The 12,373-nt window shown below is 44.8% G+C and overlaps 1 protein-coding gene across 1 annotated transcript in view; it reads left to right on the top strand.

Annotated features, from left to right (window-relative positions):
• LOC139464082 (triple functional domain protein-like) overlaps positions 1-12,373 on the top strand; it is a 145,757-nt gene that overhangs the window by 70,286 nt on the left and 63,098 nt on the right. Inside the window, exons 16-24 of the mRNA XM_071245636.1 lie at positions 4,671-4,786; positions 5,291-5,452; positions 7,981-8,163; positions 9,159-9,278; positions 10,005-10,196; positions 10,913-11,059; positions 11,205-11,316; positions 11,532-11,647; positions 12,216-12,338. Of these exons, the coding sequence (XP_071101737.1) occupies positions 4,671-4,786; positions 5,291-5,452; positions 7,981-8,163; positions 9,159-9,278; positions 10,005-10,196; positions 10,913-11,059; positions 11,205-11,316; positions 11,532-11,647; positions 12,216-12,338 (1,271 nt within the window). The remainder of the gene's footprint in view (positions 1-4,670; positions 4,787-5,290; positions 5,453-7,980; positions 8,164-9,158; positions 9,279-10,004; positions 10,197-10,912; positions 11,060-11,204; positions 11,317-11,531; positions 11,648-12,215; positions 12,339-12,373) is intronic.

Consider the following 12,373-nt stretch of genomic DNA (forward strand, 5'->3'; position numbering starts at 1 on the left):
GTAGGCCTGTGTTGTACTGCCAATGTAGGCCTGTGTTGTACTGCCAATGTAGGCCTGTGTTGTACTGCCAATGTAGACCTGTGTTGTACTGCCAATGTAGGCCTGTGTTGTACTGCCAATGTAGGCCTGTGTTGTACTGCCAATGTAGGCCTGTGTTGTACTTCCAATGTAGACCTGTGTTGTACTGCCAATGTAGGCCTGTGTTGTACTGCCAATGTAGGCCTGTGTTGTACTGCCAATGTAGGCCTGTGTTGTACTGCCAATGTAGACCTGTGTTGTACTGCCAATGTAGGCCTGTGTTGTACTGCCAATGTAGGCCTGTGTTGTACTGCCAATGTAGGCCTGTGTTGTACTGCCAATGTAGGCCTGTGTTGTACTGCCAATGTAGACCTGTGTTGTACTGCCAATGTAGGCCTGTGTTGTACTGCCAATGTAGACCTGTGTTGTACTGCCAATGTAGACCTGTGTTGTACTGCCAATGTAGGCCTGTGTTGTACTGCCAATGTAGGCCTGTGTTGTACTGCCAATGTAGGCCTGTGTTGTACTGCCAATGTAGACCTGTGTTGTACTGCCAATGTAGGCCTGTGTTGTACTGCCAATGTAGGCCTGTGTTGTACTGCCAATGTAGGCCTGTGTTGTACTGCCAATGTAGGCCTGTGTTGTACTGCCAATGTAGGCCTGTGTTGTACTGCCAATGTAGGCCTGTGTTGTACTGCCAATGGAGTTTGTGTATGGAAGTGTGTCAGCCCCTGGGCCACATACAACTCCTGCACAGAGTGTCGCTGACTAATCAGATCAGAGAAATTGCCATTAGGAGTCCAGCTTTGTGTGATGCCTAGTGGGGCAGAAGTGCCTGTGTGTCGCACCATTGTGAGCAGGTGCTTGTTTAGCCTACAGCTTGCCAATGTCACTCCCATTGATTGTCGATGCAGGTTGTTGGGAAGATAATGAACAACTTACGATGACTTGATATTTCTGATTGATCAGATGTAAAGGGAATTGTGCCTTTTATTCTAGACTTACAAGAACCTGTGTGTTATTACTTGTCAGTGAGAGGGTTAATTTTCCTCCTGTAAAGTAATCATGTCATTATCTGGATTGTGTATCCAGATTGTGCCTATCCACAAGCCTACAAAGTGGCGTGTGTGTGTGTGTGTGTGTTGTTGGTATGGAAGTTACGATTCTCTCAGCTCTTCCTTATTAAATTGTATGAGATGGAGTGATAATCATTGTTAGTCTGTTTTAAGTATAAGCCTCCAAATACATCCACAGAGCATACAGTGGATAGAACTAAAATCATCAACACTGTCTTCTATTGGGATAGTACAGAAAGCAGCAGGAAGGTAATGCACTGACAGATACTGTCTACATGGTATGGTAGCTTTTCGTCTGTATCACATTCCCTCAACCGTATTATTTTCCCCTCTGCCCAGCCCTTTCTGTAATGTACTGCAAAAACTCTAAATGAAGCAAGCCTAGATTTTCCTTAGGTTCTGAATCACCCAAACCACAGGTCAGCTCCTTTTCAATTTAAATTTTTTTTTTGTTCCATCACAATTATGTAATTTCAGAGTCGAAGCTTGAGTCTAGGTGACTTGAAATTCTAAGGTTTTGTCATGGCTTAAAAAGCAAGTTCAGATAGACGTTCACTTGACACCAGCGTTTCTGGAATGAATCATCTACACAGCTCATCTGTCACACTCCAGGAAGTGAGATGTACACACATACTGATACACTGGGGGTGGTCTCAACACCACATCTGTCACATTCCAGGAAGTGAGATGTACACACACACTGATACACTGGGGGTGGTCTCAACACCACATCTGTCACATTCCAGGAAGTGAGATGTACACACACACTGACACATTGGAGGTGGTCTCAACACCACATCTGTCACATTCCAGGAAGTGAGATGTACACACATACTGACACCCTGGAGGTGGTCTCAACACCACATCTGTCACACTCCAGGAAGTGAGATGTACACACATACTGACACACTGGAGGTGGTCTCAACACCACATCTGTCACATTCCAGGAAGTGAGATGTACACACATACTGACACACTGGAGGTTGTCTCAACTCCACATCTGTCACATTCCAGGAAGTGAGATGTACACACATACTGACACACTGGAGGTGGTCTCAACACCACATCTGTCACATTCCAGGAAGTGAGATGTACACACATACTGACACACTGGAGGTGGTCTCAACTCCACATCTGTCACATTCCAGGAAGTGAGATGTACACACATACTGACACACTGGAGGTGGTCTCAACTCCACATCTGTCACACTCCAGGAAGTGAGATGTACACACACATACAGATACACTGGGGGTGGTCTCAACTCCACATCTGTCACACTCCAGGAATTGAGATGTACACACATACTGATACACTGGGGGTGGTCTCAACTCCACATCTGTCACACTCCAGGAAGTGAGATGTACACACACATACAGATACACTGGGGGTGGTCTCAACTCTACATCTGTCACACTCCAGAGGTGAGATGTACACACATATCCTCACTTATTGCCACATTTATTGCTTTAAACCATGAATACCACAGAAACTTAGACAATTCCCCCCCCCCCCCCATTATCTTTTACTCACTCACTCACTCACTCACTCACTCACTCACTCACTCACTCACTCACTCACTCTATTTTTACTAACTCACTCAGCTCCAGCCCATATTACCAAACTGAAAGTTCACCGAACAATAATGAGGAAATGTATCTGTTTTCAAAGTGATTGATGTGTCATTTAATTATATTACATGTGTAAACAATGTTCCATTACAAGTGAAGTATTTATACACCTGTATATCTATACGTGTATACTGAGACACCACCTGTCATGTATATTGAGATATCACCTGTATTATATACACTGTGTAGTGTATACTAAGATATCACCTGTAGTATATACACTGTGTGTAGTGTATACAGAGATATCACATGTAGTGTATATACTGTGTGTAGTGTATACTGAGACACCACCTGTAGTGTATACCAAGATATCACCTGTAGTATATACACTGTGTGTAGTGTATACTGAGATATCACCTGTAGTATATACACTGTGTGTAGTGTATACTGAGATATCACCTGTAGTATATACACTCTGTGAAGTGTAAACAGAGATATCACCTGTAGTGTATATACTGTGTGTAGTGTATACTAAGATATCACCTGTAGTGTATATACTGTGTGTAGCGTATACTGAGACACCACCTGTAGTATATACACTGTGTGTAGTGTATACTAAGATATCACCTGTAGTGTATATACTGTGTGTAGCGTAAACTGAGACACCACCTGTAGTATATACACTGTGTGTAGTGTATACTAAGATATCACCTGTAGTGTATATACTGTGTGTAGCGTATATTGAGACACCACCTGTTGTATATAAACTGTGTGTAGTGTATACTAAGATATCACCTGTAGTGTATATACTGTGTGTAGCGCATACTGAGACACCACCTGTAGTATATACACTGTGTGTAGTGTATACTAAGATATCACCTGTAGTATATACACTGTGTGTAGTGTATACCGAGATATCACCTGTAGTATATACACTGTGTGTAGCGTATACTGAGACACCACCTGTTGTATATACACTGTGTGTAGTGTATACTGAGATATCACCTGTAGTATATACATGGTGTGAGGTGTATACCGAGATATCACCTGTAGTATATACTCTGTGTGTAGTGTATACTGAGATATCACCTGTAGTATATACACTGTGTGTAGTGTATACTGAGACACCACCTGTAGTATATACACTGTGTGTAGTGTATACTGAGACACCAGCTGTAGTATATACACTGTGTGTAGTGTATACTGAGACACCACCTGTAGTATATATACTCTGTGTGTAGTGTATACTGAGACACCACCTGTAGTGTAGCATTTGATAGTATGCTCCCCCATCACTGTATCATTCAGGGGCAAGTATACTGTTACCTTGCATCAGTGGCCAAACTGGTACCCAAGTTCAGTGAGGATATAGTACATTGTATCAGTGGACAAACTCATGCTGGAGTGTTGTGTTGTACTCATGATGAAGTGTTGTGTTGTACTAATGCTGGAGTGTTGTACTCGTGCTGGAGTGTTGTGTTGTACTCACGATGAATTGTTGTGTTGTACTCATGCTGGAGAGTTGTACTCATGATGAAGTGTTGTGTTGTACACAAGCTGGAGTGTTGTGTTGTACACAAGCTGGATTGTTGAGTTGTACACAGGCTGGCGTGTTCAGTTGTACTCATGCTGGAGTGTTGTACTCAAGCTGGAGTGTTGTGTTCATGCTGGAGTGTTGTGTTGTACTCATGATGAAGTGTTGTGTTGTACTCATGCTGGAGTGTTGTACTCAAGCTAGAGTGTTGTGTTCATGCTAGAGTGTTGTGTTGTACTCATGATGAAGTGTTGTGTTGTACTCATGCTGGAGTGTTGTACTCGTGCTGGAGTGTTGTGTTGCACACAAGCTGGAGTGTTGTGTTGTACTCATGATGAAGTGTTGTGTTGTACTCATGCTGGAGTGTTGTGTTGTACTCAAGTTTGAGTGTTGTGTTGTACTCAAGTTGGAGTGTTGTGTTGTACTCATGATGAAGTGTTGTGTTGTACTCATGCTGGAGTGTTGTGTTTCAGGTGTGCTGCACCAACTGAATGAGAGTCGGAGTCAGCTGGAAGAGCTATGGGCGGCACGGAAAATGAAACTGGACTTGTGTCTTCAGCTGCGCGTCTTTGAGAGAGATGCTCTCGAGGTATGGCAGCTAATGTTAATGTTTGTTTGTTTGTTGTTTCACGCCGGACTCAGCAGAATTCCAGCTCTATGACGGCAGTCTGTAAATAATCGAGTCTGGACCAGATGATCCAGTGATTGACATCATAAGCATCGATCCATTCAATTGGGATTGATGACATGCATCAGCCAAGTCAGTGCCTCTTACGACAAGCATTGTCGCCTGTTACGGCAAGCATGGGTTGCTGAAGACCTATTCTCTCCCTTGATCTTTTAGGGTCTAAAGTTAATGAACCACAATGTTGAACTTGAGGATACAATACATGATACCATTTAACTTCTTTCTGTTTTTTTATGTTCTTCCTATCAGTTTATACAAGGATTTTCCAAAACTGTATGCGGATAGTCAGTATACAAAGTCAAATTTGGAAAGACACAAACTACAGATCAATAGCATGGTCTTGAAGTATGGCATCCAGTCTGATGGCACTTGCCCCTTAATCAAATTGGTGCGTTTCTTCCTCAGGTGTCGTCGCAGTTGGAGCTGTGGTCGGAGGAGCTGCAGCACATGGAGATGGTGACGGACGGCAGCAAGGCAGAGCAGCTACTGCAGATGCACAGCGACAGTGTCCTGCACATGCAGAACTGCACCTTCGAGGTGCTGCAGCGAGGACAGGAGCTCTGTCAGGTGAGAGGTGCAGATTGACCACCACAGGTGTAGTTCAATTTATACTCATGAATGAAACATTGATTATAGTGACATGTCACTTATGTTGAATCTGTGTTGAATGGACACAGGTAGCCATGCTATGATATCCTGACTTTGTTAGAGTTTCGGTGATCACAATAAATTTGTCAGATTTCAAGACTTGTACACACGTCATTCCCCTGTTGTGATGGTTTGATCATGCCCTGTCTGTTGTGATGGTGGGATGATCCCCCGTCTGTTGTGATGGTTGGATGATCCCCTGTCTGTTGTGATGGTTGGATGATCCCCCGTCTGTTGTGATGGTTGGATGATCCCCTGTCTGTTGTGATGGTTGGATGATCCCCTGTCTGTTGTGATGGTTGGATGATCCCCCTTCGTTGTGATGGTTGGATGATCCCCTGTCTGTTGTGATGGTTGGATGATCCCCCGTCTGTTGTGATGGTTGGATGATCCCCCGTCTGTTGTGATGGTTGGATGATCCCCCGTCTGTTGTGATGGTTGGATGATCCCCTGTCTGTTGTGATGGTTGGATGATCCCCTGTCTGTTGTGATGGTTGGATGATCCCCTGTCTGTTGTGATGGTTGGATGATCCCCTGTCTGTTGTGATGGTTGGATGATCCCCCTTCGTTGTGATGGTTTGATCATGCCCTGTCTGTTGTGATGGTTTGATCATGCCCTGTCTGTTGTGATGGTTGGATGATCCCCCGTCTGTTGTGATGGTTGGATGATCCCCTGTCTGTTGTGATGGTTGGATGATCCCCTGTCTGTTGTGATGGTTGGATGATCCCCCTTCGTTGTGATGGTTGGATCATCCCCTGTCTGTTGTGATGGTTTGATCATGCCCCGTCTGTTGTGATGGTTGGATGATCCCCCGTCTGTTGTGATGGTTGGATGATCCCCCTTCGTTGTGATGGTTGGATGATCCCCTGTCTGTTGTGATGGTTGGATGATCCCCTGTCTGTTGTGATGGTTGGATGATCCCCTGTCTGTTGTGATGGTTGGATGATCCCCCTTCGTTGTGATGGTTTGATCATCCCCCGTCTGTTGTGATGGTTGGATGATCCCCCATCTGTTGTGATGGTTGGATGATCCCCCGTCTGTTGTGATGGTTTGATCATGCCCTGTCTGTTGTGATGGTTTGATCATGCCCTGTCTGTTGTGATGGTTGGATGATCCCCTGTCTGTTGTGATGGTTTGATCATCCCCTGTCTGTTGTGATGGTTGGATGATCCCCCTTCGTTGTGATGGTTTGATCATCCCCCGTCTGTTGTGATGGTTGGATGATCCCCCATCTGTTGTGATGGTTGGATGATCCCCCGTCTGTTGTGATGGTTTGATCATGCCCTGTCTGTTGTGATGGTTTGATCATGCCCTGTCTGTTGTGATGGTTGGATGATCCCCCGTCTGTTGTGATGGTTGGATGATCCCCCGTCTGTTGTGATGGTTGGATGATCCCCCGTCTGTTGTGATGGTTGGATCATGCCCTGTCTGTTGTGATGGTTTGATGATCCCCCGTCTGTTGTGATGGTTTGATGATCCCCCGTCTGTTGTGATGGTTTGATCATGCCCGGTCTGTTGTGATGGTTTGATCATGCCCTGTCTGTTGTGATGGTTGGATGATCCCCCGTCTGTTGTGATGGTTGGATGATCCCCTGTCTGTTGTGATGGTTTGATCATCCCCTGTCTGTTGTGATGGTTGGATGATCCCCCTTCGTTGTGATGGTTTGATCATGCCCTGTCTGTTGTGATGGTTGGATCATGCCCCGTCTGTTGTGATGGTTGGATCATGCCCCGTCTGTTGTGATGGTTGGATGATCCCTCGTCTGTTGTGATGGTTTGATCATCCCCCGTCTGTTGTGATGGTTTGATCATCCCCCATCTGTTGTGATGGTTGGATGATCCCCCGTCTGTTGTGATGGTTTGATCATGCCCTGTCTGTTGTGATGGTTTGATCATGCCCTGTCTGTTGTGATGGTTGGATGATCCCCCGTCTGTTGTGATGGTTGGATGATCCCCCGTCTGTTGTGATGGTTGGATGATCCCCTGTCTGTTGTGATGGTTGGATGATCCCCCGTCTGTTGTGATGGTTTGATCATGCCCTGTCTGTTGTGATGGTTTGATCATGCCCTGTCTGTTGTGATGGTTTGATCATGCCCCGTCTGTTGTGATGGTTGGATGATCCCCCGTCTGTTGTGATGGTTTGATCATGCCCTGTCTGTTGTGATGGTTTGATCATGCCCTGTCTGTTGTGATGGTTTGATCATGCCCCGTCTGTTGTGATGGTTGGATGATCCCCCGTCTGTTGTGATGGTTTGATCATGCCCGGTCTGTTGTGATGGTTTGATCATGCCCTGTCTGTTGTGATGGTTGGATCATGCCCCGTCTGTTGTGATGGTTGGATGATCCCCCGTCTGTTGTGATGGTTGGATGATCCCCCGTCTGTTGTGATGGTTGGATGATCCCCCGTCTGTTGTGATGGTTTGATCATGCCCTGTCTGTTGTGTAGTTGACGGAGAGTTCGGGCGTGCAGCTGATGTCAGACTCTCAGTACGATGCCCAGACACGCATCCAGGTGTTGCTGGAGTACCTGCACGAGCGAGAGATGGACCTTGAGACACTGGCAGAACAGAAGCGCATCAGACTCGAGCAGTGTGTCCTCCTCCGCAACTTCGAGATTGAAGCTAGACAGGTAAACTACACCAAACAAACTTTATTTGGAACTGTGTTGGGGACTGTCCCTTGCTTCATAGGCTAATAAAATATATTGAACTTGGAATATTTCAACTGAATAAGTTTTGGTTGTAGATACATTATGGGTGTAATAATGGTTGTGAAGAACTAGTTTAGTCCAGTAAGTTTCCTTTGTTATTGAATGTGACTCGGGACGTCTGACAAAGTAACTGAATAGAACATAAGACAATTGCAAGGACGTTCCTTAAATCATGAATAATTATAATAGGCAATAACGGGCTGTATCTATTTCCGAAAGTTGGGTATAAAGGGCTATATTTATTAATGTAGTTTCAGTACAATAACACATGCCTTTTTTATCTCAGTTCGTGCCTTTATCACAAGTCCATAGACAAAATATTCAGATTCTTAAACAGCGGTAGAAACTAACATTTTTACTCCACTAGTCCTAATAATGATGACAAATAGCAAAACACTTAAAATTGGCATATTTCTACTACTCCTTATGATACCTTAACTATTGGGCAGTTTGCCAAGGACTACAGGACTAGTGCCAATTTCTAACCCTGTTAAATAACATTAGTTCATGAGCTGGGTCATGTGTATTGACAATGTTTGTACAGATAAGCATTAGAGTTATATCCCATCTTCAATAAGGTGAGGTGAAATGGAGTTTAACGTTGCATCCAAGATTATTGCACTGATATAGCGACGTGCATGCACTTGTGTGTGCGTGCCTGCTTGTACTAGTCCGGGCTCATACCGATTTATAGTGCTAGCCCACTTAGATACCATGGCACGGTTTAATATGAATACCCCACTCAGACACAGTATACTGGCTCCGAGCCGACCAGTCCTTGTTTTAGCCCCTTAATGCCGACCGCCAGACAGGGTAGCTTTAGAGTCATCTCCCATCTTTAATAAGGGCCTGTTTTGCTTTTGTCTGGTGACGTTATGGGTATAAGAGTTATCTCCCCTCTATCTGTGTTGCAGGTGATCTGCTGGGTGCGGAATGGGGAGTCGATGCTGACGGCCAGCTTCATGTGCCCCAACTCCCTGCTGGAGGCAGAGCAGCTGAAGAAGGAGCACGAACAGTTCATGATGGCCATTGAGGTGAGACACAAACCTTTCATGATGGCCATTGAGGTGAGACACAAACCTTTCATGATGGCCATTGAGGTGAGACACAAACCTTTCATGATGGCCATTGAGGTGAGACACAAACCTTTCATGATGGCCATCGAGGTGAGACAAACCGTTCATGATGGCCATCGAGGTGAGACAAACTGTTCATGATGGCCATCGAGGTGAGACACAAACCTTTCATGATGGCCATTGAGGTGAGACACAAACCTTTCATGATGGCCATTGAGGTGAGACAAACCTTTCATGATGGCCATCGACGTGAGACACAAACCTTTCATGATGGCCATCGACGTGAGACACAAACCTTTCATGATGGCCATCGACGTGAGACACAAACCTTTCATGATGGCCATCGACGTGAGACACAAACCTTTCATGATGGCCATCGACGTGAGACACAAACCTTTTTTGATGGCCATCGACGTGAGACACAAACCTTTCATGATTGGTGTTTAGTAACAGTTGCACAAATGTCATTTTGTACACGTCTCTTTTCTTGTTTCTACCTTTGGTTTTACAATGTTTCCTTTTATGAAAGTTAATGGTTTCCAGATGCAAACATTGTTTAGAGAATGGACACTTTTATTTTTGCTGAAATTTCATTCAGGTGTTTTAACCTACAGGTGGTTTTCACCTCTTCATGTTAGAGACAGTTTACGCAGTAGGAGGGTGACGTGTTATTTCGTGTTGTAGAAAACCCACATCAGTGTGGTGCAGGTCACCCAGAAGGCGGAGGCTATGATACAAGGGCAACACTACAACTCCGAACTCGTGCGAGCTATTGCTGAAAATGTCACGTTGGCATGGCAACAACTTATGTACCATGCAGAAGAGAGGCACAAACTGGTGATGGCATCGATGAACTGGTACAAGACTGCTGAACAGGTAGGCCACTGTTGAGGAGATGTACAGGTACCCAGTATTACTGGTATAGTACAATTTGAAATACCGATCTGTATGCATCACAGTACATTTGGTATAGTACAATTTGAAATACCGATCTGTATGCATCACAGTACATTTGGAAGATACCGGTATATTGCACCTTTCAAAGTCATACGTTTTTTCATTTTGTTGGCAAAGTTTACATAAGTGAGAATTTGATTGAAATTTTTAAATTCAGAAATTAGTGACTAGTTCCTATGATTGAAAAAGTGAATATGTATTTCGACCAGGTTCCTGTATAAGGTATTTTACAACTTTGTTGTGACCATAGCATCATCCAAACAATTGGCGGACAACTATGAAGATATCAAATATGTGCTGAGGAAATCTGATGTAGTGGGCAAATTTTATTTTGAGGTTCATAATAAATTACAGATAAGAAATACTGACTTACATGTCACAGTTTGTCAGGCTAATACCCATCACCATCAGTGTGGAACTTACAGGGCTACTGGTATTATGGGATAGTAATTCAATGTTTCACAGCATCAAGATGGTATATATAATTCACAAGAATTCAATGGATTTCTATTTGGAAAGGGCATTATTAATGTCATGTGTAGAGAAATATGTCCACCTCTCTCTAATGTGTAGAGAAATATGTCCACCTCTGTCTTGTGTATAGAGAAATATGTCCACCTCTATCTTGTGTGAAGGTTTGGTCAGTGCTGGAGTCTTTGGACCGAGACTACAAGCGGGACGAGGACTGGTGTAGTTCTGATAAGGCGCACATTGCGGACAAGGTGGCGTACCTGGTGCAGCTCATCAACAAGCATAACGAGCAGAAGGAGGCCTTCCTCAAGGTACGTGCAGGTGTCACACAGCAGTAATCAGGGCATTCGTGTTGCAGATATCTCAAATATGGCACTGGCTACTAAAAACGGATTTTCAAAATAAACTATGTGACCAGATTCTCACCAGCTGACGTGTGTTGTACCCATGTTCCAGGCCTGCACCCTGGCGCGGCGGACAGCCGAGACGTTCCTCAAGTACGTGAACAGAAACCTCCACTTCCTCGGCATGGAGATGAAGTTCCGCAGTCCGGAGGGCCACGTCAAGGGTAAGGACAGCAATACACGTGCCACACTTCACAGCGTGGAATCTGATTCCGTAACATCTCCTGTTCAGGACGTTAAAGATGTAGCTGGACACGATGTTGTATGCAGCATACTTGTTATGTTTGTGTACATTGTGATTGTACACCAATCTGTCCTCCACAATGTTGTACATGTTGTTGTTCACGATGTTGTTGTACACGATGTTGTTTGTTTGCAGCTACCCTGGACCAGCTGCTTCAGCAGGAGAACATTGTCATCGAGTTCTGGACGTACAAGAAGAGGAAGCTGGAACAGTGCCAGCAGTTTGTGCTGTTTGAGCAGAGCGCCAAGCAGGTAGAAGCTCTCATACACGTGCAGTGACTGTAGTCCATAGAACAGTTTGTGCTGTTTGAGCAGAGCGCCAAGCAGGTAGAAGCTCTCATACACCTGCAGTGACTGTAGTCCATAGACCAGTTTGTGCTGTTTGAGCAGAGCGCCAAGCAGGTAGGAGCTCTCATACACCTGCAGTGACTGTAGTCCATAGACCAGTTTGTGCTGTTTGAGCAGAGCGCCAAGCAGGTAGATGCTCTCATACACCTGCAGTGACTGTAGTCCATAGAACAGTTTGTGCTGTTTAAGCAGAGCGCCAAGCAGGTAGAGGCTCTCATACACCTGCAGTGACTGTAGTCCATAGAACAGTTTGTGCTGTTTGAGCAGAGCGCCAAGCAGGTAGAAGCTCTCATACACGTGCAGTGATTTCTCTGTTTTTACTACTGTGTCATGGACGACTGAATGCTATTTTGTACACTTTATCTCATTTTAATAGTAAATCATTAATTTTGACACAAGTCAGATATTGTCCTGAGTGTGAGTTTGATGTCTGATTGTGGTGTAGTTTGATGATGTGATTGTTTGGTGCCAGGCGCTGGAGTGGATCCACGACTACGGCGAGGCATACCTCAACTCCCACACCCACCTCGGGGCCAACAAGCAGGAGACAGAGGGACTACTGAAGGAGCACTACGACTTCCGCAACAGAGCAAAGGTAGATATCCCGGACTGGTCACGCCATGTAGAGGT

Source organism: Haliotis cracherodii, unplaced genomic scaffold (genome assembly GCF_022045235.1).
Source record: "Haliotis cracherodii isolate W230 unplaced genomic scaffold, xgHalCrac1.p SCAF_16, whole genome shotgun sequence".
NCBI classification, from domain to species: domain Eukaryota; kingdom Metazoa; phylum Mollusca; class Gastropoda; order Lepetellida; family Haliotidae; genus Haliotis; species Haliotis cracherodii.